The sequence below is a fragment of the Hyaena hyaena genome, unplaced genomic scaffold, assembly GCF_003009895.1.
Source record: "Hyaena hyaena isolate Hyena2069 unplaced genomic scaffold, ASM300989v1 scaffold_686, whole genome shotgun sequence".
In the NCBI taxonomy this organism is placed as follows: Eukaryota; Metazoa; Chordata; class Mammalia; order Carnivora; family Hyaenidae; genus Hyaena; species Hyaena hyaena.
Genome location: NW_024081319.1, coordinates 412,330 through 439,444, shown reverse-complemented (window position 1 = coordinate 439,444; position 27,115 = coordinate 412,330). Strand labels below are relative to the sequence as shown.

Sequence of the window (27,115 nt, the reverse complement as noted above, 5' to 3'; positions counted from 1 at the left end):
AACAACGAGGCATGCTGTCTGCAGGCTACGTGGCATGGACCTGAGACATGAGCACAGCCTTAGCAAAAGGGTTAAGATTGGCACCTATCTATTTTTCTCTCAGACAGTAGGCTTGAGGATGGATATTTTTCATTTGTTTATAGTCTGTCAAAGGAGACACTTCTATGACGACAGACATAAATCGAGCCACAGTCAATCAAGATTATTTCCATATACATGATTTTAAGCGTTTAGTGATGAGCTGGTGCTTCTAGAAAGAGGTTTGCTGTTGTTTTCAGCTGTATGAGGAATGGCTCACACAGGAATTCAACGCAAGACTGTATGTGGAAATATAGAGCGTCATGCTGGGAACAATACCCAGACTATCCTAGTACTGTCGCTGTTGTTACTGCCATAGAAACAAGAAGCTCAACAGCTCCTTGTTGAATGAAGGCTTACATAAATGGTCATGTTCTTAGCTATCGAACGCTGTGGTTATCATCAACTGCCTTAATCAATAAAACTTGCAGAAGATAAACCCTTGAGGTTGTAGTGAAGATTAAATTACATAATTTGCAGGAACACGTCTAGTATAACCTGGAAGCTTCCAAGCGTCTGAGAAATGTTAGATGAGTCGTAGCTTGTAAAGTGATTAATCAAGAAAAGTTAAAGATAGCTTGAAAATTTGATGAGATTTAGACCCCTAGAAAAAGCAGTTGGCTATGAGATCTCATTATAGAGCTACTGGATTTTTATGAACTCTCAGTGCAGTATCACACATTTATCAACTTTCCCCAAACACCACAACTGTGATTAGAAAATATAATGCATTACTCAGGGTTTGTGTTGCAATGCCATAAAAGCAGAGTGAGGTGGCGAGTTTCCCATAGGTGATAAGATTAGCTTCCTCCGGCCTTTAGAATCACGGTGGTAGAACCAGATGGAGTGATTTTTAATGGGGACAGTATTTGTACTAGACAAAGTCAAGTTAGCTTAGCGTTTCACATGAGCTAGCCAAGTGTTCCCCTGCTCAGTTGTTCTGTTTTTCCGCTCTCTCACTGTTTAAATAAATTACAGGAGAGGAGAATTTTAGCTTGAAACTGCTACTAATCCATAACATGAAAGTCATGTCTGCGAATATTTGTGCTCTTGGCGTCATACCCTTCAAAAACTCTATTCCGGGAGAATGTTTCCATTAAGTCATGTATTTCCTTTGTGTCTAATTCCCTTGCATTCATAATTCAGAAATGTTTTCTTAGTGTAACATGCCCTCAAGTATGTCTTCTCCTGAGGGTTACTGTATCTGCCAGGAGGCTATGGTCGTACTTACCCTGCTTTGCCTCTCAAACAGGTAAGTGCCTTCAAAGAGATTTCTCCTTCAGCCATGGGATTCCTTTACTGCAAAGTAATCTAAAAAAAAAAAAATAAAAAGAAAAAAGAAAAGAGATGGAACCCAGAGTTTCTCTGACTGAAAGGAGATTCGAAGAGCTACATTAAAAGCTGAAAAGCCACGGTGGAGATTTTCAACCTCTAAGATTTACCTCTCCCTCCGTGTTGCTAACCTCCTGCTACTACAGCATTGTCTTGGTTCTACGTGACCTTGGATGAATCTTCCCCTTCCATCCAAGCCCCCCCCAGCCCTGGGGCGCTACGGAGTTCCAGACAGTATATGGGCAGTGCTACAGAGGCTAATCTGACTGAGAGTGGCGAGGACACACAGTGACCTCCCTTTCTTCCCAGACACCAAGAAATCTTTACTGTGTCCTTGGAAAACCCTCTTGCTTTGATTCAAGGACGCCATACCTCCCAGCAGAGAAGAGTGGCACCAGAGAGAGGCAGTGATCAGAGCCTCCAAGGCCTCATTCGTACCCACAAGCTGAGCCCTGCCGGGCAGCCCCTGAAAGTCCCAGGATTCACTTCCCCAAATTAGCCTCAGAATTACCCGTTCTCGACAAGAGCTCATGGCTCCTCTCACCCCATGTGCCTGTCCCCAGCCCAATGTTCCTTCTGCCTCCTTTTCTCCCAGGAGGAACCTCAACTTTTCACCAAGAATGCTCTCTTCTGGGCCTCTCAGACTTTGTTTTAAAACTCCCTCTGAGGGGCGGCTGGGGGGCTCAGTTGGTTAAGCATCCAACTTCAGCTCAGGTCATGATCTCACAGTTTGTGGGTTTGAGCCCCGCGTTGGGGTCTGTGCTGACAGCTCAGAGCCTGGAGCCTATTTCAGATTCTGTATCTCCCTCTCTCTCTGACCCTCCCCGGCGCACGCTGCCTCTCTCTCTCTCAGAAATAAATAAAACATTTTAAAAAATTTAAAAAAAAATAAAACTCCCTCTGAGCTGTGTCCTAGGGCCTTCATATTTAGCAGCAAGTTGTGTGGCATTTGAACTAAAGATGGCAAAGAGACAAAGGTGTTGAAACAACAATCACCAACCTAGCTAAATTAAGATGAAATGTGCAGAAATGACACTGACAGCTACAGGCTGCGCACTTTAAGAGTGATTATCTCTCCTACGCACATTTAAATTTTGCTCCCAGAATATGGCTGATCCATGAAAGAAACAACAGTTGCGAGGCTTACGGGCCATGTGTTTTTAAAAGGCTGGACCAGGTGTACTATGGAGGAGGTTTGGCCATCTCTGAGATTCTAAGAGGCAGATGCATAATTTTTATTTTTGAGCACATGGTCTTAAACTCTGGAACACTCAGAGAAGCTATTCCCGCCCTTCTGTTTTGAAACCAAATTCGCCAGGATTCTAGACACACTACTGATTGCCAGTGTGTAAAATGCATTCTTGTGGCCTTGAACCTGCCTTCAAAGACATGCTTAATATAAAGGCTAAGTTCTGGATGAAGTAGCTCATAAGCCTTTCCCCTGGAGAACCAACTCAAGAAACCCCATTTTTATTTTCTTTTATTCTACGTCCCTTTCTCCCACTCATCTGCTGGCAGAGTCAAGATAAAGACTGACTGAAGAGCTTCAAAGAGTGAAGCGAATTCAAAGAAATAAAAGTTCTCTCTGAACTATGCTGCTTTCCTTGTTTTGCCCGGCAGCACCAAGTCTGGACGCAGAACCAGAACCAAACATTTCTGCATGTGGTTTCCCTTGTTAAGTAAGGCCCAAGACTCTGCTTTCTAAAAGGAGGAAGGTGCGGACAGTTAGGGAGTCTGGTTCAGCTATTTGGAGATTGGAGTCTCCCCCTGGTCAAGAGGAGGTAACACCTTTCAGAGTCTGTATGCTGCCCTCTCCTGGCCTGTGTGTACGGAAGTGTTAGGTCATTGAATGTGTTGATGTTCGTCCCATACCTGTGTGCAAGGTGCATGTGTTCACATGAGACACTCAGAAACTCTCACTAACTTTCATACTTGAAGCTTATTTGATGAAATAAACTCATTATTCCTTTGTCTCTTGGCTTCATATTCAAGGATGCCGATCATTAGGCCACCTTCGCTCATACTGTGGTGCTCTGACCCTCTCCTTATTCATCATCTTACTGCCATGAGGCTCTGGGACCCTGCTCTGCAAATCTGTGATCCAAATGAGCTAGGTCCTCTGGATGCGCTGGCCAGAGACATCTTCCCAACTAGAAGTGGTGGCTATGGGAAGTATCTGTATTTAGATTAGTGGCTGGAAGACCATACGTTAGCCTGACTTGTGATCAAGACTAATTCTATGCATTATTAGCCAGTGTGTCCAATTCATATAAAGGAGAACTCTGCTGTAGGAAGAGAAACAGCTAAGCAAACACAGGAATAGATGGCACCAGAGGCCAAATTTATAATTACACACTTTCCCCTTTGAAACAATTTGTCTTATTTGCTCTTCCGTTGTGTGACTTGTTTTAAGCCCAATACTTGTCACATTTGGTTGCAATAATTCATTACTTTCTCCTAAATACTTAAAGGACCCTGATACTGAGGAAATGCTTGCAGTCTGGCGTGGGATTGCTAGAGTAACACTGCGGTAGAAACGTGGCTGGTCTAATCTGCTGTGTGCCTGGGACTCCACAGCCTCTCCGTGTTTGTCCTTGACCTAGGCAGGCCAGGCCTCTCCATATCAATCAGAACTCGGCGCCCAGACTGGAAGCCTAATTCCACTCCTTTGCTTTAGAAGAAGAGGGCTAAGGAAGAGGTGTTTACTTTAAAGAGATTTAAAGGCATGTACCTTGTTTAAACTTTACCAAACGCATAGGGTAAGCTCTGGCTGGCTATACTAAAATGCACATGGAATGAACTCTTGATTACTTCTTTCAATGAAGAATGATAGCACAAAACAATGAGTAATCAAAGCACTGCTTACATTTATCTTCAAAATGCCATCACGTGTCTTAGTTCAGACCAAGTGTGTATATGTATTCGGTCTCACATTTACTTTGTCGCCACCAACATGACTAAAGTCGCTTTAGAGTTTGAATGGCAGGAGGGAAACAGGTCTCAATTTATTTCAGATATTATATTTATAGATTGAAAAATGTTCATAGTGACACAGAACTACCCTTTTAACTGCATAGAATTCAGTTGGGTCAGTTAATTAGTATTTATTTAAATAGGCGAATTCTTGACAATCAGTTTCCTTTGTGATACAAAAAGAGAAAAATACTCATCTATAAAATCAAAATGCGCTCCCCTAAATAAAATATTCATTTGCCGTGTTTATTCTCTGACATGATTTCAAAAATACCCTGTTAAATCATTCAAACTCGGCCACGGGCAAAAATATGGACATTTTTCATGGCTACACTCATGCATTTTCCTTAATGACAAAGGAACATGCTCATTTGATAAAAGAAAGAAAACAGGTCAATGTAAATTCTCCACTGTGATATGTAAAATAAATACCTTTCTATAACTTCCTTATCTGTCTTGGGCAGGCACAGTCTTGGATAAGGAGTGCCCTGAAGCCCAGCCATGACAGAATGGGGAATTGATTGTGAGTTACCAACGCATGGTTTGAATATGTCCCACCAAGAATCTAATGAGAACAGTGCGGGTAAGATAAGGTCTTTCTCCTGCACCTGCTGCTGTGACATTCTCTTGCTGAACTAGAGTCCCAATCCGCATATGTTCTTCACTGCAGGAAAAGCTGGTTTTCCAGGCATTCAGAGCGGTTATACGCCAGTTATTTGAGGATCGCCCAGAGCAAGACTCATCTTTTAACTCAGGCTTCATTCAATCCCCACTGGCTTTTCCAAGGGAAAGACTGAACTCATGAAGCAATGTTAATTTAATCACAAGTAATCAACAGGAAAAAAAAGTGTTATATAACCTTCTTCAAAATTTGAAATCAAACATGGGAAAATCCCAGGAAATAGATTTTTTTTTTTTTTTTTTACAAAACTCATGTCTCAAAATAAAATGAAGAAAGAACGGAAAAGACATGGCCAGATGCCTACCGAGTTCAGTATCAAATAAAATTAAACCAAAAATGGGCATTTCCTTACAAGTATCACATTTATAATACATTTCCAATTCACGACTTCTCTTGAAACTCATTCTACCTGAGGGTGCAGAATACAAATGCATTTTCAACTCAGAAGACAGTGTAAAAATAAGTCAGGTACACAGGAAGGGTCACTGACCATTACACTGGGAAACCCCTCTCTCCCTTCTCTCTGTTTCTTTCAACCACAGCAGAGCGACACAGACAGATTTCACTCGCGAGCTTAGCGCACGTTGGCCACACGCTTTAAAGATCCCGACCACGCTCAAGTCCGCTCGGCGCCTCTTCCTTTGGGGAGGACATTAACCCGACAGGCGGGTGGGAACGTTCGGAGCCTGCTCTCTCACAATCGGTGTTTGAGTTGCTATAGGTCACAGTTCTAACGGAGTCACCAGGACACAGAAACGGGCAGCGTGACAACACGCAGGTCCTGATGTCATTTGAGAGAAAAGGGGGCCGGTCAAGTTCGAGGGTCCCTGTTTCACACCCACGGATAATTCCGTAGGCGAATAAATCCCGTGGCCCCCGAACACACGTTAACGGCCCTGATCATCCAGGGGGGACGAAGCGAGTCACGCTCGGGGCTTTCTGCTCTAGACCCGCGTTGGAAGCAGCGCTGTCGATGACTTTTTCGAGCCTCGCGAAGGCAGAAACCAGAAACCCAGCCCGGGCCACGTCCGTGGCGACGCGCTGCGTACCTGCGGGGACGCGATGGAAGCCTCCTCCGCCGGTCCCTCTCGGCCGCGCCGTACAGTCCACGCGGGCCGCGCGCCGGCTCTGCCTCTGCCGTCTCCGGGGCCCGGGGGGCGCGGCCGCGGTGCGGGGCGCGCGGGCTGGGGGCGCGGGGGGCCGGCTCCGCGGGGCGCGCGGGCTGGGGGCGCGGGGGGCCGGCTCCGCGGGGCGCGCGGGCTGGGGGCGCGGGGGGCCGGCTCCGCAGGGCGCGCGGGCTGGGGGCGCGGGGGGCCGGCTCCGCGGGGCGCGCAGGGCTGCGGCGCGCAGACGAGCCCGGGCGCGGAGCTCCGTCTGACCGGCCGCGGCGCTGCCCCGGGATATCAGCGCGCGCTGGGATTGCTATTGGCTCCGCGCACCAAACAAATCACACCAGCCACCCCCCCACCCCCGCCCCCCTTCTCGGTTTCGCTCAGCGCTTGTTTCTCATCTAACCCACAAACATTGCAGCCACACACACTTCACTCGCTCGCAGTGTGGCTCTGCTCCTTCCAGTCTGGATTTACAACCCTGCGGTCAGCGGTAACATTTTTTTTTTTTTTTTTTTAGCAGACTTCCAATCCAAGCCTTCTTGTTTATGTAGAGAAATTCTCCATCCCCTAAGCCCACAAAACCCACTCATCCCTCTCAGATCTTCTTCCTCCTTTTTGTTGATGGGTTTGCAATGTGAAGAATGTGCAAAGCCTATGTGTGTGATGCGTCTGCGTGTGTGTGCACACACACATACACGCACACACAGCAGACTCCTTTTGTTTTGAATAATTGAGGTCAGCGAAATTAAAGGCAAGCTGAGCCCAATAACCTAAGTGAGAGCTCAACTAATAAAACCTTGAATGAATTCAGTGGAAAACACTCATTGCTTGAGTTTGTTTTCTGTTCCAAATAGCGCGTTGGTCATTATCCCTATTTTTGCCTATTGAATGCAGAGGTTTCTAATGTAAATCAGACTCTTACAGCATCCAGTGAACGTGGAACAGTTCTTGTGCGACGTGGGCTCCGTGCGTTGTACCCGAAGGCTCCGGTGACGCCTGCATGCTTCCTCTCATTATTTTTTGGTCTTTTGTCCCCTGATGGCCTCAAGACAGACACTGTTAGTGTGAATCACTGGCCAAAGAAAGCTGGTGAGACTCTGGTGATAAAGTTTCCTGGATTAAAATTTTCAATCTGTGTATGTCAATAGTGATAAAACTTGGACCCTTCCGCAGGGAAGGAGCCCAAGAAAAAATTTCTGAGATCTGACAAACTTGGCTTGGAAAATTAAGAATAAAATAAAATTTCACTGTGTTTTCTAAAGCAGACCCTCCTTTAACTTACATCCCCCCCAAAATCATTTTCACTTGTGCCTATGAAAATTTTAATGACAGCTATTTTTGAAAGAAGCATTACTTCTGTAATACTGAGCTCTATTTTCATTTTTGACTTGGATTTTTCCCCCCAATGTTATGACTTTTGTATACTGTTTTGGTGTCTGATATTTTGGTTTCAGCCCAGCTTGTAACATATTTTGTTGCAAAGTCACAGGAAACAAAAATTAGTTTTGAAATTTATTATCACTGACAAACTACCTGCTTGTTTTTCTTGCTTGGACATGTTCCAAGAAACTTTGTTTTCAGCTGAAACCAGCTGAAATTGACAAAAGAAATACAAAACAAAACCACATTTGGCCACATTGGTTTCTGTCCACCACAGTCCAACTTGAAATAGCATCTCCTTATTACTTTTACAACTCCAATCCATTCCTTTTCCTTAGTTAAAAAAAAATAACACTGTCATAAATCTTTGAATGTGTGAAGTGTATTTCCTCTAAAGGCCTCAACGTTCGTAGAAAGAAAGGAGCTATAGGTAAGACTTTCCAGATTTTCCAGGTGGAGAAACAGAGGCAGGGAGTGATAAAGTGATTTGCCTTAGGTCATGAAGGTGGACAGCAAACAGAGCTGGGAAATTGGATGACTGCTTTCCTTCTTATCTTTTGAGATTACTGTTCTATACAAATTATTCAAGTCAAAGGAAAGTGAAGTGTTAATACTGCAGGTTTGGATTCCCATGTGCCTTTGCAAAGAAGAGCTAACAATTCGAGAAATCATTTTATCAACTAGGTAAATAGTTATTTTACACATTATTCCAGGACGGGTCATGATATGTTCTGATAAGTTGCCAATAATTTGTACTTGTCTTTCTAGAAAGAAGTGACTGATAAAACCAAGCAAGTTGTTACATTTTCTGCTTGTTATTGGGGGGATCACTATCACCCTTCGTGTCCCTGAAAAGATAGTGTAAATAAAATCATGGATAACAAAGTCACAGACAAATCTTAAACTTTATTTTAGGTGATCATTCAAGCCTTCTTTCTTTTCATTAATGAGGAACACAACTGTGTGGTTAAGAAGACACCTCTTCTACCCAGTCATGTGATTAAGAAAAAATAAATTATCAGTATTTATTTTTCTATATTGTATTCTCTTGATCAATTTGCTACTTGTAAAAGATAGTTTTCAAATACATTTCTCAAATGCTGCAACTCAATTTGCTCTTTATAAATGACATAGGTGGTGTTAGTAAGAAAAATTCCGCGCCTAGGAACTCACTACAGTAGACGGCCAAGCAGATTAATGGCAGAACAATCCTATTTTATTTCCCATTCATTCAGCCACATTAGGATTATTCTGTTTCGTTCAGTGTGGCACTTTTTACAAGAGACATTCACAAATTGGCATGTATCCAGAGGGGTCAATAAGACAAATGATTGTGGATATTATAATTTTTAAGAGATGATAGAAAGAATTGGGCAGTTTGTCTTGGAGAAAGCACTTGGGGTGAACATGGTAACAATTTGCAAATAACATACGTGAAAGAGGAAATATACTTAGCATCCATATGTGCTTCAAATGTATTGTCATTTTCACAAATACTTTCTTACTTGAATCTTTTAAGAGCCCTATGAAGAATATAGGATAAGAGTATTAGCCTGGTTTTGCAGAAAAAGTCTGTATAGGAAAGTATAGGAAAGTAACATAATTTAGTTAGGGTTATGCCACTAAAAAATGGGAAAAACTTGAAAAGCATTCCAAGCCCAGTGCTCTTCTGGGGAGAAGGTAAAGGAGGTGAACTAAATTCCAAATAGAGTCAGACTTCTCATAATAAGAGCATGCAGTCAATTGCAAAGATTTCCTGGCAAATTGATGATTTCCCAAGGACTAAAGTAGTCAAGAAAGGGCTCACAGTCATTGAAGGAGATTATTAAAGCATTGCTGTAAAGGTCAAACTAGACAATCCCTGGTCTATTCCAGTTTGACAGCATCTTTGATTCTATCATGGGGCTTTAAAATATTATAAAAGATCCTGTCACCAAATGATCTTCATGATATATTATTAAGTTAAAAAAGGTTTCAATTATGATCTAAGTATATTCCTGGACTAAAGGTGATTGTAGACGGTCTTTTAATGTTTTACATGTACTATGAATATGTATCATTTGTTAACAGGAAAAAACTTTTAAAAAATGATATAGGAGAAAAATAAAAGGTTGCAATTGTTTCTCTACTCTTCAAAGATATGAGATTTCCACATAACTAGTATACTGAAGACTGATGCATTCCTAGTAATATAAGCATCATACTTGATGTTTTCTATACCTATTTATAATTTTCTTTCCAACTTATAGTAGATACCTTTTCAATGCTGATATTTTTTCTTGCATATCTCATATTCATCTTTGTAGCTTTCTTTTAACCTCTCAAGTATTGATAAATGGATAAATACATGCCTTTTAGTCTTTTTATCGCTATAATAATTTTTTTAGGTTATCATGACAGTTTAAATTTGAAATGATTGAAACATTCTGATATAAAAAATTTAAGTCTTCAAATAAACATATATTCATCCATCAGATAAAAAGTTTCATTTTATAGAAAGGTAGAAGCTCTGTTTATTAGTGTTGTATACTTATGTCAAAATCTCCAAGTGAAATGATATTTAGGATTCACGGATTTACATGAGCCTACAGTTTTACCATGCACGCATTTCTACTGTTTACATCTATGGAATAACATTTATCTCTCTTGTGTCACAATCTTCATGGCCCAAATGCAGACGAGTGATTTATAAGGTTTTTATGAGTTTTATAGCAAAAAATATAGCCCTTACTGGGCTGCAGAACAAGCTCCTTGGGCAGGAGAGTGCCATCTGTCATGTCTGTGTCACCCCAATGGAGCAGCGAGCACAACCCACAGAGGAGCTCGGGAAATTAACAGGAAAGAGAATGTCCACATATTCAGCTCTAGCTCCGTATTCTCCCTAAAGACCCAGGGAGCAGGTGGCTGTGGGTGTTTTTGATTCATTAGTTCCTGCTCATTAGATGTCAGCAAGGCCTCTGCGCTGTACTCTGATTTCTGAGATGGGTATGGAAAGAGGCGAAGAGGGCACGAAGCGGGCAGAATCAGAGTAAAGAGAATATGAAACCACCTCTGACCTCACTATGGTTATGACACGGCAAAAGAAGATAGCTGAAATAAGATTTGAATGACAAATGTAGTTGAGATCGTGGCCAGGACAGTCTCAATTATAGTGCCTGCCACCCCACAGCTCTTTCCCCAACCTCACTGCCTGGTTAAGGAAGCACTCCTAGATAGTTCTGCAGGTGAGTGTAAATGCGTCATACTCATGTCCCTATCGCTACAGAGAGCAGACTAGACGGGGCTCAATGGCAGCCAATCCATGCAGAGATAATGGTGGTAAACTGGCAATGAGATTTCCTCTTTTGCGAATCTTGAACTAAGACTATCTACATCTCTTTCTCTACCTATTTATCCATCTGTATCTGTCTATCCACCTATAGTTGGCAATTGATAGCAATAACATAAGCTTAAAAGTCTGAAAATCAGAGAAAAGAGAATATCCTACTTATGGTCTTGCTAAAATGGCCAGTTAGGAAGTTTTGACTAAAAACGCAGCACTAAGAATGCAAGCCAAGATGAAGTCGGGTTGTTCAATCTTTCTTAGCTTCCACGGGCTCTATTCATATTTCCCTTGTTTCTGTATGCATTCTTAGACTAAGGCTCCCAATGCTAGAGGTAAGGTTTGTGAATTCCTCCTCCTTGCAAATGAGACTACAAGAGGAAAAGAATGCAGTGAAATACGGGGGCAGCTCCTGTAATCTGAACATTTCAGATGAACCACAGGCTGAGTTTTAGACGATGGACATTATTGCACTATCATTCCGTATGTGGACTTTGATGTCAACACAGAGTTTGAAGGTGGAGTCACTTACTGTTTGGGATTTCTGCTTTTCTTCTCGGGTTTTGGTTTTTACATATATAAAAGTAGGTTAAAATACCCACAGTGTAGACTTCAAGGAAGATTAAAGCAGATTTTGCTTCAGAGAGATTGTACAATGCTTGGTCCAGGGAAATCACTTAATAAGATAAGGGATCCAAGCTCGACCGAGTAGACATCTCATATGCTGTGGAGAGCGGGAGCTGCCGCAGTTCACTAATTAGCATTTGAATGTGGATGGGAGAATATGCTCAAAATGAATTGGAGAGAGGTTGTCCTCTCTGGGATTGCCTTTAACATCCTCAATGCAGTCTACTGATTCGATATTTAGAGATAATCCCAAATCACTCAGAGCTGTGCCATATGGGAAGAGACCAGTCTGCCTGTTTCCATTTTAGAACAAATTAAGACAATGCAATCATATGAGGAGTCTCTCTCCACTCCCTAAGGCCAGGGACTGTGCCTCATTTGACTTTTTATATCCAGTGCCTACCAGTGTGCCTGGTACATAGCTGGCACTCAGTAAACTTTAGTTGAGTGACTTATTTTATAAATAATTTTATGAGAAAATTGACTGACTGATGAGTGAGTTTGTTAATGGAAAGATAACTTCTTTATGTGGATTATAAACTAGCTAGGAATGTGATTCTAAAAAAAGGGTCCCAATCTGTTTTGTTCAAGAGAAATGCTGTTTGAATTAAGTGGTTAATGGTACTTGATTGTACTATTGTTCAAAATCCTACTTTCCCCACTCTATAGGACCCATCCCTAAGAGAGGGTTATATACGCCCTCTCCCTTGACTGAGGCTTGGCAATTTGGCTTACTCTGGTCACAAGTTACGTTTGTATTTCCACAACAAAGCTTTTAGAGCCATGCATGGCTCCCAGTTTTCCACCGGCTCTCGTTTTCTTCCAGGAGACCAGCAGGGTGCTGGTCTCTGAATCAGGACAGCATGAAGATAGCCAAACTGATACAGATACGAGGATGAGAAATAAACTTTAGTTGTCATAAACCACTGTGATTTTGTGGTCACTTAGTGACTGTAGCATAACATAGTTTCAGCTGACTTATAGGACACATTCTTAAGTCACTTAAGATTCCAGAACTTTTTTGCATAGGTAAGATCCAGTATGCTTGTCAATAGGCAAATGTCCTCTGGTCATACTTACATTGGATATTACACATTATTACTTTCTACGTATAAGGCTCATGTGTACCCAGGAATCATTTGGTGATGATTTCTGAAGCTCATTTCCTGGCATGTGGCCAGGAAGACACATTGGATTGACAAAGGCGATGCTGTTGAAGGAGCCCTGCTGGAATGAACATCGACCCCAACAGGGCCTCTGAATGTGTCTTGATCACTCCTGTCCTTCCTCAGTGACTCCTAGGAAAAACAATAGCTAAGGGGGGGGGGGGTGTTCCTAATTCTTACCAGCCTTAATGACTTATCACACTTTTTTTTTTTTTTAACAGAAGTCAGTTTCCACATCTGTAAGATGGGAATGTTAAGACTTATCACCCGACATTGTGTAAAAATTATCCATGATACAAGCAAAGCGTTGAGCAAAGAGTAATGTGTATTTACCTCTGAGGTTTTCCATGTGCACTTTCTTCTTCCTGAAATAGTTTTTCACCTTGAAAATTCATGCCCTTCCTTCTAGGCTCAGCCTGATGCCACATTGTTCTTCAGCTTCCTCTGTTGGTAGTGGGTCAGACATTCTTTTCCTTCTAAAATCCTCATATGGAAAGTCTCCCTTTGTCTTGTTATTCTTAGTGAATATAATCTGTTGCCCCTATTTTACTGCAAACTGTCTGGACAGTTAACTTCACAATTCAGACAAAGAACTTGGGAGTCAAACAGCCTAGGTTTAAGCCTTCACTCCATTAGTCTCTCAACCTCTCTCTGACTCAGTTCCCCATCTATAAGAGGGATATCAATAATCCCTCTTCAGGGATGTATCTGGTAGAGTTCTTGGCAGTAGACATGCAAAGAAGCTTTGTTAAATGACTAAGAGGCTGCTTGTGCCATTGTGGAAGGAAACACTACTCTTCCCCCCTTGTAGTATATTCTGTTAAATAGACATGTTCCCTGATTGCTGCATAAGATCCATTGGTTACATCTCAGAGCAATTTCTGGAGGAATAGGCAGAGCTTAAATACTCTGAAGCAATTTTCTCTGGTTGTGCTTACAATAGCAGAAAGTATTAATTTTTAATTAATTTCTGTTAAGAATGGCAATATGCAATACTACTCTTTCTTTAAACCCTAGTCCAGGTCATCTAAAATGTACATTGATCGGGTCACCCCTCGCCAGTCCAGAGCCAGAATTAAAATAAAACAGTCCTCACTGCTGCTTCTGTTCTCCTGCACGTACATTCCTGCTGTCTGGAAGGACCCAAAGCAAACGTTCCTGATATATTTGGAAGGGAACGAAAGTCAGTATGGAACAGCATTTGACCTCTGTCTTGTATTAATGTGAATCTGAGGCTGCCCTACACGAACTTCCGAAAGTGACGTATCTCCCTGTGGGATCAGTGACAGGGGGACAGCTGGCCAGCCTCAGAACAAGCATGGCCCCTTAAGGGCTGCAGGGCTGTCCTGTTAGAAAAGCAAGGGTAACAGACTCCTCCCCAGCTGGTGCCTTTGTATGGACTTTCTCATCAAGGGTAGTTACAGAGCCAGGGTTGAGGAGTCACAAATCTACGGGGATTTGGCAACAATAGGATTATGTTCTGTTAGTCTTGAGCATTCAGAAATTCATGAATATTGAAGAAATGCATGTGGTCACCATAAGAAAATATCGATTAAGCTTCTGTACCCAAGTGTCAGCATATTAGGAGTTAATAAAGTGAACTAAATTGATTGGTGACATTGATCTCTAACTCAGGCAGTGGAATTAGACCTTGGGTAGGTAAGGAAATCAAAACCAGTAGACACACCCTGTGTCCTTGCAAATAGTTCTAAAGTCGGTTTATTCTTTGGTTTTATATTATCAAAAAGATTCTTTAATTTAATATTTATGTATGTGTGCCTGCATGTATGCATGTATGTATGTATGCATGCATGTGTGCCTGCATGTATGCATGTATGTATGGGCAGTCACTCATAGACAGGATGCAAGACAGAGTTGATTTTCATGCGAAACCCCATGGCATTCATATAAATCATATTACAAACAGAAGTACCTTGTCCCTCTGTTCTCCTTTTGAATGGTTGGTTTGCACTACTGAATAACTCCTTACCACATCTTCACTCAAATTGGGATAAATTAAAAGAACTAATATCTCTTTTTAAAAATTTTTTTAAGTTTATTTATTTATTTTGAGAGAGACAAAAAGAGAGAGCTGAGAAGGGGCAGAGAGAGAGGGAGAGAGAGAGAATCCCAAGCAGGCCCTGCACTATCAGCATGGAGCCCAATGTGGGGCTCAAACTCACAAACCATGAGATTATGACCCATGACCCATGACCCGAGCCAAAACCAAGAGTCAGACATTTAACCGACTGAGCCACCCGGGTGCCCCAGAACTAACATCTCTTAAGAGTTTATTAAGCCTGGGGTGCCTGGGTGGCTTAGTCGGTTAAGCGTCCGACTTTCACTTAGGTCATGATCTCATGGTTGGTGGGTTCGAGCCCCGCATCGGGCTCTGTGCTGACTGCCAGCTCAGAGCCTGGAGCTTGCTTCAGATTCTGTGTCTCCCTCTCTCTCTGACCCTCCCCTGCTCACGCTGTCTCTCTCTCTCTCTCTCCTAGAAATAAATAAAAAAAACATTTAAAAAATTAAAAAAAAAAAGAGTTTATTAAGGCTTATGCACTTGCAGTGGTTTAACTCATTTTACAGGTAAAGACACAGAGGCTTCCCCTGCCAGCAAATTGAAGACTTAGAATATGAATTTGAATCCTCCATACTCCACAATTTATGCTTTCTGTCTTACAATAAATATTTTCCCATAAGAAAAGCTCTAAATGCACAGTTAAAAGAAAGCACATCAGTCAAATTGCATCACTAACATTTTAGTATTTTCTTTTCTGATTGTTCATTTTTTGCTCAGTGAGATCACACTACATATTAAGCTTCCATATTGCTTTTCTATTTAGTATTATATTTGGGCATTTGAAATCTGAAACAAGATTATTTATAAAGCATGTTATGATTACATAATTTTCTAGATCATGGATACATTAAACCAACTTTTCTTATCAGATATTTAAAATATATTGGAGATTTGTTATTATAAATAAATTTGTAAATACATTTTATTATGTAAAAATATCTATGCATTCTGGATATTTTAAAAGATTCTGAGAGATAGTTCTGGGTTTTTGTATATTCAGCATTTTTTTAAGTTTACTAATTTTGAGAGAGAGATTGTTAGTGGGGGAGTGACAGAAGAGAGAGAGAGAGAGGGAAAGAGAGAGAGAGAATTCCAAGCAGGCTTTGCAGTGTCAGCACAGAGCCCAATGTGGGGCTCAAACCCATGAACTCTGAGATCGTGACCTTAGCCAAAACCAAGAATCAGGTGCTTAACGAGCTGAGCCACGCAGGTGCCCCTTGTACATTTAACTTCAAAGTAACACTAATTTTCTCATGGTGATGTCGTTAGCCACCTATTCATGGTAATTTTGGAATTCTATGCATTAACTAACAAATATTTCAAGCTCTTCAGTTCTGACAATATCTTCTTTAATTTAATATTTATTTGTTTGTGCACTTATTTATTGGTGATCAACACTCCTCACAGAGGATTCCAGACAGAGCCAATTTAACTTGAACCCCCATGAATTCATAGAAATCACATCTTAAGCCTGAGTAACTCGGTGCTCTGCGATCCTGATTGGTGCATCAGTCTTCATCTTTGCCCAGAACCAGATGTTTTCTAGGCTCCAGCACATTTCCATGTGAACGTTTATTTGTTTCTATGACGTCAAGCATTTGTCAATCATTTTAATATTTTATAGTCTTTATCCTACTTATTTTTCAAAAACTAATGAATATTGATAGTGGAGGTAGAAAATGTAAATTATTAAGTATAGCCAAAGTGGCACAATTTCATCCTCATTTGAGACTCACTGTCCTTCAGTTATTTGACTATGAATGTGTTCAGTAATGAAAACAAAATTAAGAAACGTACAAAATGTTGAAAATGCATGTAAAAGATAGTACTTCAACAGTAACGTGAAATTAGAGATATTCAAATAATTTTAGCAATTTCGTAATTGAAACTTCCCTTTAAAACTATTTCTTAGTGGGGCGCCTGGGTGGCTTAGTCGGTTAAGCGTCCGACTTTCGCTCGGGTCATGATCTCGCAGTTCGTGGGTTCGAGCCCCCCGTAGGGCTCTGTGCTGACTGCCAGCTCAGAGCCTGGAGCCTGTTTCAGTCTGTGACTCCCTCTCTGACCCTCCCCTGCTCACGCTGTCTCTCTCTCTCTCTCCTAGAAATAAATTTAAAAAAAACATTAAAAAAAATTACTTAAAAAAAAAAAAAAGAACTATTTCTTAGTATGTGGCCTGTGGATAGTCTGTGTCAGAATAACCTGGGGTCCTTTTGAAGAATGTAAATTCGTCTGCTTCCGCCAGAAGTGAGAGGTGGAATAAGAACTGGCATTTTAATACATTTCTCAGGAGATTCTTAGCCACTTTAAAATTTGAAAACAATTGCCCTTAAAACTCCTTTTTCCACTGGTCAGCTTCTCCATGTTTGGCATTTGAGTGGGTTTTCAGAAATATGTGATCAATTCAAGGAATGTCTATAGTACATGCTACTGTTAAAGGCTCCTCATACACATATCTAAAATTGCTTGAAAATTTTCCACGCTCTGCTCCCCCATAATAGATGAAATTGCTAGTTGCTTATTAGCGGTATCATTCATTTTTTCCCCTCATTTGCCCAACCTGGGATTTGTCATGTGTTGTTTCCTGTTTTTAATGACAGGACAATTAGGAGTGTGTGTGTGTGTGTTAAATTATCTGTGTGTGTTAACTCGTTTATTTGCTTACAGTGGGCTCTTGCCATCCACTCTTGCCATCTGGGAGACAGGAGCATGGTGGCCACGTGTGAGCCTGGGTTCAGGTGGGCTGGCAGACATTGACCAAGGAGAAGACCCCGGGGAAGCCAAACCCAAATTAGGTGTCATTTTTATCTACACTATAGGGGCCAGTGTTTACCACAGCCATGTGCATTGGTATTCTGTAAACTGTTTCTTTGTATACGTTCTATTCCTTTAACTTTTAAGATCTTGGTATGTATCTTTCTCAATCTATGCAGTACTTCTTTACATAGTAAGGTATTAACCCTCTGCCATGTTTATTCATAAATATTTCCACAGTATATTGTTTCCCCATACATTTACCCATGCTATTTTAGAAATATAGCATACAAGTTTTAAAGTATATTCCATTATTATATTAATATATTTCTTTGTTACTTCTTTCATTATTTTACAATATTTGAAATCTATTTCCGATCCAAGGATGAAGTCAATTTTTGCCTCTATTTGCTTTTATTTATATTCGAATTGTAAAATTTAACAAAGAACAATATATTGATACAGTTTAATTTTAAGTAATATTAAATAAATTCAATTTAATTAGATAAAATGTATTTTGTTACATAGTGTAAGGTGACATGGTTGGTGAATAACTAATACGCCTAATTTGTATTAGACTAGATCTTTGTAAGTATGTTAGATTATGTATGTTTTATAAAGATATTATATTTTATATAAATGGTACCCCATTTCTCTGCTTAAACAACCCTTAACTAATGAAATAATGGTCCTGATTCTATTGGCTATGGGGATTCTCATAGTAACATAGATACTAATCAACAGAGAGGTTGTTTTTGTCCTGATTTTAATGGTAATGAGTGAAAGTTCTACTCTTTCCCCATTAAGTATAAAGTGGGTGATTAATATTTATAAATATTTGTCATATATACGGTATTTGTTACATGTTATTTTATTTTGTTAATTATGATAGGGAAACGTTCTTCTGCAGTAAAAGAATAGTTTGAAAATGTAGTTCGTGTGCACTCCTTACGCTCATTTTGTACAGCGAACTGTGCTTGAAGGTAGGGACCTATAGCAAGAGGAGAGAAATAATTTATTCAATGCTCAGCTTTTGAGTTTCAAAACAGACCTTCCATCTTCCACACCAGGACACTTCTGAGTGTGAAAAGAGGCACCTTTAATTATGCTGGACAACAGGCTGGGCCCAGGCTGTCCTCAGATACACTGAGAGAGTCACAGTCATCCCAACCACAAAGGATATGGTTGGAAAAATCCAAATATAAGAGGAATAAAAATCCTCCCAGCTGGGGAGACGGCAGACAGTCCAAGGAAATGCAGTGGATTTAGGGATTGTTCAGTGTCCCTCAGAAGGGATTCTGAGCAGATATCCCAGTTCCCTTCTGGGGCTAAATCCCGTGAAGGCAGAAGGAACCTGTGACGTCCTCATTATTCTTATCTTGCTGGTGTGAAGCTGACATGGCTGAGGGTAAGTTGAGGTACAAGCGGCTCAGTCAGGCTCATAGGACACCCAAACTGGGTGGCATGGGGAGCAGCCAAAGGGGTGAAGCATGTCCATGGGGAGCCAGGAAGCCCGGCAAAATCCTTTGATAGAGACCAGAAGGCTAAAGGAGCAGATTTTCGTGTGGACAGACACCTGGAGTGAACAGGAATGACTAGTTACAAGAAATGACAAAGGAAGGGGGGATGGCAGCTAAGGACCATGGAGCATGGGTGTGTGTGACAAGATCACACTCTATATTTGGAAGATAATTCTGACAAAGTTATAGAAGATGTATAAGGGGAGAGATGTAGATCGAACCTCCAAACACCCAGTTACCCATACTAGAAATCATCGAGTCATCTTTGCTTTCCTCTCTCCCTCAGTCGAACTTCCTATATAGCCAAAGACCAAGTCCTATTGCGATCTGGCATCTTCTTGCTCTAGCTCAGATCTTCTTTATATCTTTCACGTACTTTTGAAATGACTTTTTTTTCTGCCACTCTTCTTCCACATTTCACTAGTTCTTCATCTTCTGAAGTAAGCCATGGATCCTTCTGAGAGACTATTAAAATGTATAGGGCTGCTCAGTCCAATATGGTAGCCAGTAGCCTCATGTGGCTATGGAGCACCTGCATGGTGTTGGCTAGTCTTAATTAAGATGCGCTCAGTGTAAAATACATACCTGATTTCAAAGATTTCATATTTTAAAAGGATGTCAAACATCATGATCCATTTTTATTGATTATATGTTGAAATGACAGTATTTTGGATATATTGGGGTAAATAAACTTTCTATTAAAATAATTTTACCTGTTCCTTTTATTTTTTTATGTGGCTGCTAGAAAATTAAAGGTACACGGATAGCTCACATTACATTTTACTAGACAGTCTCAGCATAGCTACTCGTTTTAGAAAAATACACATAGTCATGTGAACAATTTAAATTCATATTTAATTGTTGGCATCCATAACCCTATTTAAGGTTGATAGAATCCAGGTAGAAAATCATAGGTCCAGTCTATCCTCCAGAATGCTCTCCGGTGGATCTTTCAAATAGCAAGTTTAAAAATGTCATGGCTGTGGCTTAAAATATTGAATGGATCTCTCATTACCCACAACGTGATGTATTTCTATAATATGAATTTGTGTGTAATATTTACTTTTCCAGTCCTTTTTCCTGACACATCCTGACTGCACACATCCTATCCTTCAGCTTCTCCAAACAATTTGACCTTCTCCCAAACAGGTGTGCATACAGCTTTTGCCCTTTTCTCGGCCTCTTCCCTCAGCCCAGTTATTCCCTTCTTCCTTGCTTTCCTGTCTAAATACTCCTCATTCAACAAGTTCTCATTCAAGTGTCATTTCCTCTGTTAATCTTTTTCTGTCATCAAAGTTTGTGGTAGTTACTGCTATAGAGTCATTCTGTCCCATTGCAGTGTACTCACATCACTATGATGTCAATTTACTTCATGTTGCAGTTTTATAAACACATAATTAAGGGGATCACACATAGATATATGTATATGTCTTCCATACTCCAATATGAACTCTTTTAATCAATGACCTTATACTATCATTAATAGTGACAAAAGCTGATAACACAAATAAACTAGAAAAACACCACGTGAAAGAGGAAGTTGACCACAGGTTTATTATGAATTGACCTCTTTCTTCGCATATTGTGGGTGCACCATAAAAGTTTGTAATGAATGAAAAAGAAATCCTAGAGAAAAGATCACATATTAGATTTCTGGATATGTTAATAAGGACTGAAACTATGTGAATAGAATTGTGGAAATAGAAGAGAAATAAAAGGGATCTAGCTCATGTTTGGATAGAGAAAATAAGAGAAAACAGGGGCCAAAGAGCACTTTGAGCCCACATGATGGAAATGGATGGTGATGAGATTACTGGAAATTGTTGGAGGCTGGGAAAAGAAAAATGACAGAAAGTTTAAGATACAGCGCAGAAAGCTGGGTGCTGAGTTCAGCTGGGTGTCCGCTGACCGCAGGGTATATTCTGAAGAGGTTCCAGAAGTTACAAAACATTCGACTACAGAGTTTGGGCGATACTTGAAAATTATCTGCTTAAAATGTGTAGACAGGACCATGGGAGATGTGATCAAGGGAGAGTATGTGGGAGAAAATGAAGAGAATCAAGGCCGGGGTCCTGGATGATAATGCTTAAGGGTTGGAAGGAAGAAGTGAACCCAACAAATGAGACAAAGACAAAGAAATTAGAGATGGAGAAAGAGACTGGGAGGACGGTGTGCCAGAAAAAAAATGGAACAAAACAAAACATATGCAAAATTGGTCAAGAATAAGTACCAAGATGAGGAAGTCGTGAAGGTTAAATGCTACAGAAATCAAGTATGGTGAGGACAGAGAAGAATCTGTTGGATTCCACATGTGTAAGATTTCACTGCAAGGAGTAGACAGTGTTTGCACATTTCACGCAGAAAGGGATTTATTATGACATTAGGTGTTTATGAAGCTGTTGACAGGGAAGCAATAGTGAAAATCAGGGGCTGATGATTGGTTTAAAACTCACATGCTCCTCGTGGAAATCCAGTGGTCAGCACGGTTCTGTCTTAGTTCTGCTGTTTGTCACCACACCCGTCCACTGCCTGGGTGACCCTAGAACTGCTTGCACCATGCTCATCCACTTCTGGAGGAAGATGGTGATTGCCTCCCCTCGGACTTCTGGATCTCACAGGGATGCATCTCATCGGCTAAACCTAATCAGACCTGGAACTGTAGCTGCCATGGAGTCTTAAAATTATCGTTTTTATCCTTTCATTCCTTTCGAATTTGAGCAGGATGGGGGAAAAATAGACGCCAAATGCCAGTTAACCTTATTCAACATTTTGGGATGAGCAGGTTACATTTGACCCTTGAAAGAACGGTTTTAGTAAAGTGGTAAGATCTTAAAGCAGCTAAAGATCATTGAAGTGGCAGGAAACAGATGTGAATAGGTAAGAAATGCAGAGTAAGATGGAAGAGGGGCAGTTGAAGCACGATTGTCCTCTTGAGATGGTTGCACTATTTTCTTGCAGGTTCTAAAAAGCTCTCATTTGTTAGGAAAATAGCTTCTGGACTTAACTCTCAGCTACTCCACTTACTGGTTTTGAAATTCGGAGCAAGTAGCATGAGCTCTTTAATTATTCATTTTCTCATTTGTGGGATGAGGGTAGTAGTAATGCCTGTAAGATTCACTCTGAGGGTGAAATTATTTAATCCCTACCAAGTGCTCACAATAGCCCTGGGCACAACGCAACGTACAAGTCTCTGGTACTCTTGCTAGCTGGGCCCCGTGTTCTTTTGAGTAAGACCCCCTGGCCACGACAGCACCAACTTCCTAATCTGTATCAAGTGTTACATTAGTTTGCTAAGGCTACTCTAACAAAGTACACAGAATAGGAGGATTTACCACCAGAAGTTTCTCACCGTTCTAGAGGTTGGAAGTCCAAGATGAAAGTGCCAGCAAGGTTGGGCTCTCCGGAGGCCCCTCTCGTTGGCTTAGAAATGGCTGTCTTCTCCCTGTGACTTCACATGGTTTTTCTACTGTGTGTCTCTGAGTCGAAATCATCTCTTATAAGGAGGCCAGTAAGATTGGGGTAGGGTTCATCCTAATGACTTCATTTTAACTTTAACTCTTAAAAGATCCTACCTTAAATATAGTTATATTCGGAAGTACTTGGAGTTAGGACTTCAATGTATGACTTTTGAAGGGACACAATTCAGCCCATAATAGGTGTTATCTGACTGAAAACACTTTATATCGTATCCTTCAGGGAGGGAAATTTGGAAGCGTATTAAAGGACTAAGTCAGATAAAATTTTTCATCAGAAGAAGAACTCAAAGCCTCAGTCATGAACTAGTTTGCTTGAATTCACACAGCTGATACAAGTGGCAACAAATTCTGCCAAATTCTAACGCAATGTTCTTATATATTTGACCCTCCTCTCTTCCTCAGCACCTCTTATTTATGTCGTCTAAGCCTGAATACTTCTTTATATGTACGAACAATTCTTACAGCTCCTGATATTTAGATATTGGATTGAATAGTGATCTTATTCCATTAGGGTGGAAAGGCAGAGAACAAGATGGTTTTACAACAGAGATTGAATAAAAGACAAATATACAAAAAAGCCCTTGGGTAGGGCTGTCCCAAGAAGACAACTTGCTACTGTGTGCCTACATGAAGTCTCCACCAACTCCTTGTAAAACATGGTACCGGAATCCTCTAGCTCAGGCCCCAGGGCCTCTATTATGGCAGTCTGTGCCACATATGTATCTGACTGGGGTGGTCAGTGTGGCCATATGTTGCTTATTAATAAACTCTTTTGGCCTTGCAGATTGCTTAGAGGATGCCAGATTTCCCCAATGATTTTGTTTACTACAGTCTCCATCATTAAGTCTCAAGTAGCACAGCCATCTCTGTCCTACTATTTAATGATGGGTCATTCTAAAAGTATAATGTTTTCACTCTGAGCAGATGATCTAGTCTAGTCAGGACTAAACAATATATCACTTCTTTCATCATTGTCCTCTGTGAGGCGTAGAAAATGCAGGTAGCATGAGTTGCATAGTCTATGGTATATAATATGTACTCAATAAATGTTAGCTATTATTAATATTAATATATATAACTAGTTCTGTTCTACATAATGTATAATTAATTCATTATTATTAATATTAATAAGTCTCAGAGGAGGATAAAAGTGCACATGGCAAAAATAGCTGAGAAATAAGTTTTTAGTTCATATTAAACAACTGCTATTTGGGTACTAAGTTTCCAAATTTATATGCCACATATAAAACTCTTGTTCAGATATCTAATCTCCCTTTCATAGCTCACTCTTATTATATTAATGGTTGATATTTCTCATTTTTGCCATTTATTATTAGAATATAATTCTGTTATATAAAAAGTACAGAGAGTAATACAATTAATAAGCACATATCTACAACCCAATACGACTTCACGCATTCCAAAGCACAAGTGAAACCTACTGTAAGTTTTCATACAATCCCCTTAACCTCTCTTTCTCCCTCGAGATCTTCAATCTTAAATCCTGCCACTGTTATTCCACCTTAAAATGGGCAAGACTTCCCCCCAAAAATAGTTCTACTGGATAGCTAGTGAAGGAATAAGGATAGAAACATCTATAACTGGGTGCCAGACTCTGAAAACTGTGTTTTCCCAGTGAACATTGTTCTATTTGTTAACTTACAGGGAAAACTGCCATCACCATATTTTTCTCATCCAGTGTATTTAGAGCAACAATTTTTAAATTCTGGGCCCTGACTCATTAGTGAGTCATGAAATCAAGTTAGTGGGTTGTGACCTGCATGATTAAAAATAATGAAATGAGACAAAAGAGAAGTGAGAAATGAGAAAAATATATCGAAGTGCCCATAATAAGGACAAATATTCTTAGGTGAACTTTTTGTTTCACTTGTTTATGATTTGTAAATGATTACATATTTATATATGTATACACAGTTGTTAAGTGAATTATGTTTGTGTATTATAAATATAATTCAGAAAATTATATTTCTTCCCATGGAGTCTATTGAAAAAATCCTGAAAATGGCTGAGGTGAAAGACAACAATGCTCCAACGGACCTGGTATCCAGTCTTCAGCATCAGTGAGGAGGAGGCAGTGAGAGGACAGTGCAACATCAAGGCAGAACTTCAAGACCAAGACTACTGTCCAGGAACTTGAGGCAGGAAATGTACCCTCAGCCCTTCTTCTCCCATGCAAACCACTGACTGCCTAGGACTCTATGTAGACAGGAGAGCAGCCTCCATTCTGAACACCAACACCTCTGAATGCTGAGCTGGCGTCTTACTCCTCTTTGTACTCTCCATCGCTCCGGCTACCCAATGACTTTCAAAGTACTATGCCTGAAGTAGGTTTTTCACTACATGTTTATGTTTTATGAGGACCTGGGATTTATATTGATTACAAATGGTAAGATATGTAGACATAGAAATGACTGTCATGAAGAAAGAAGTGTTTTATACTCACAGATTCTAGAAGAAGCACGGCATGTCATGCTGGGCCACATGGGGAAGCACCGAGGTCAGTCAGGAGGAAGGGAAAGTGAGGGAAGAACATGGACCTTTACTGGGTTTTCTATGGGAAGGAAGGGATGAAACAAGCTAAATGAGTTTAGGATCAGTTATTTTGAATTATTTCAATGGACTCTGGGGCCTAAGGGTTGTCCCTAGTTGTCTGATGCCTGGCCCTGGGGTGATTAGGACAGGTGGTAGTGGCCTTGTGAGAGCCCACAAAGCAGGTGGTTGGGTATATGGACTCAGGGTTGTTGGTTTGCATATGAAAGGTGTACCCAAAGGTGAACTGTTTGCTCCCTCTAGGAGTTGGCTAGTCAGGACCAGCATCAGCAAGACCTCCAGATATCAAAGCATCAAAAATACAGAAAATAAAGAGATATTATTAATGATTAATATAGTCTGAGAAATGAGGATAGACTAATAAAGCTGTTTTGTAGTAGTTGTGCTCTGAAGCATAAAGCAGAATATAAGTTTATAATTTTATGTTGTTCTCTCTCTCTCTCTCTCTCCTATTTATATGTCCTGTTTGGTGGTTGGTATTCATTTTTCTTTTTATATTTAAATATTATAATAATCTTGAGTTAGTAGATATAAACTCGTTTCTGCATGGGAAGAGATTCATTAGAACATAACTTTTCATCAAACCAGGAGTGATAATATATTAAATGAATGTACTTACTCATATGGAATCTTATCTTTCTGGCATAATAAAGCAAATAAAGAATGATAATGTGGTTTATATTTGTTAAGGTTGCTAGGGAAAATACACAATGCCCAATTAAACTTGAATTTCAGAGAAATAACAAAAATTTTTTAGTAGAAGTATGTTTCAAGTATGGTATGAGATAGACTAAAGAAATACATTGCTGTTTTCCTAAACTTTGGTTTAACTGGATATTCTATAATTTCTTTTTCCTCCCCTTTGGCTAAGTCTAATACCTTAATGTGGTAGGCAGAATTCTAAAAGTGGGCCTCTAAGACTCCACACCCTAATCTCTGAAACCTGTGAACACGAGGAGTTTCCACTCCCATGATTACATGATGATATATACAGTTCTATAGAACACAACTGACCTTAAGATGGGAAGGTTTTCCAGTGAGCTTGATCTAAGCAAATAACCTTTTTTATAAAAAAAAAAAAAAAAAGCTTATGTAGAGAGCTTTCCTTGGTCAATGAAGGAAGAGGGAATAGAAAAGAGAGCAGCAGAAGAATTCAGAGAGATTCAAAGTATGAGGACTCCACACTCCATGGCTGACTTTGAAGATGGAGAGGGACCACATGATAAGGAGTATGGGCAGCTTAGAAGATTGAAAAATTGCAAGGACCTGAATTCTGCCCAAACATGAATGACCTGGATTCATTCCAATGAATTTTTTCCTAGACCCTCCAAATAAGAACCCAAACCCATCTAATGCCCTGATTTTGGCTTTGCGACAAACTGTACATCATACGCAGATGAGCCCATCTAGACATTGGATCTATAGAATAGTGAGCTTATATAATGGGTACTGTGTTTAGCTTCTATGTTTGTAGTACTTATGCAGCAGGAGGAAATAGATGTAGCCTGTATATACATTTGTTTTCAAAACTCTTCACATATATTTTAAAACTTGATTTTCAAATGGAAGATAGACACAAGATGAGTTTTACTGCAAGTTTTCAGATATATCCATTGGCATTCCGACAAATTAAACGACTTCCTTAAGGTCCCCTGTCTTTGAGATATAATTAAAAATCAAATTGTCAGAGAGTGCTTTTTGTTGTTTTTGTTTTAAACAAGTGTTACAATAAAATACTTGAAACAAGGCATGGATATTTGTGAAAACCTAGACTGTTTGTTTTTTACTTTTTTTTTAATCTCTCCCTTAATTTTCCAGATATGAAAGCCATCCTTTTGTATAGGATTTCCCATGTTTGGTACTGTGGAAGAGATTTTAAAAGAAGTGAGCTTTAATGGGATCGAAAACTAAAGGAGTCAGTTTGGGGGCCTAAAGTAGAAGAGATAGAGAGGATTAGGGCCTATATACAAGATACCAAGAGAGTATTTCCAAAATCATTCTGTCACTTTGGCTGTAGAGATAATCCAAAGCTATGTGTGTGTTCT

At 40.2% G+C, this 27,115-nt stretch overlaps 1 protein-coding gene across 2 annotated transcripts in view; it reads right to left on the bottom strand.

Moving 5' to 3' along the window:
• GREM2 (gremlin 2, DAN family BMP antagonist) overlaps nucleotides 1–6,254 on the bottom strand; it is a 108,788-nt gene extending 102,534 nt beyond the window's left edge. The window contains exons 1-2 of one of the 2 annotated variants that reach the window (XM_039217415.1): nucleotides 6,115–6,254; nucleotides 1,310–1,389 (exon numbers count right to left, since the gene is read on the bottom strand). In XM_039217415.1, the coding sequence (XP_039073346.1) occupies nucleotides 1,310–1,365 (56 nt within the window). In that variant the 5' untranslated portion in view covers nucleotides 1,366–1,389; nucleotides 6,115–6,254. Of the gene's footprint in view, nucleotides 1–1,309; nucleotides 1,390–5,555; nucleotides 5,736–6,114 lie in introns of those variants that run through there. The other variant, XM_039217416.1, reaches the window with a different exon arrangement.
• Nucleotides 6,255–27,115: the final 20,861 nt, after the last annotated feature.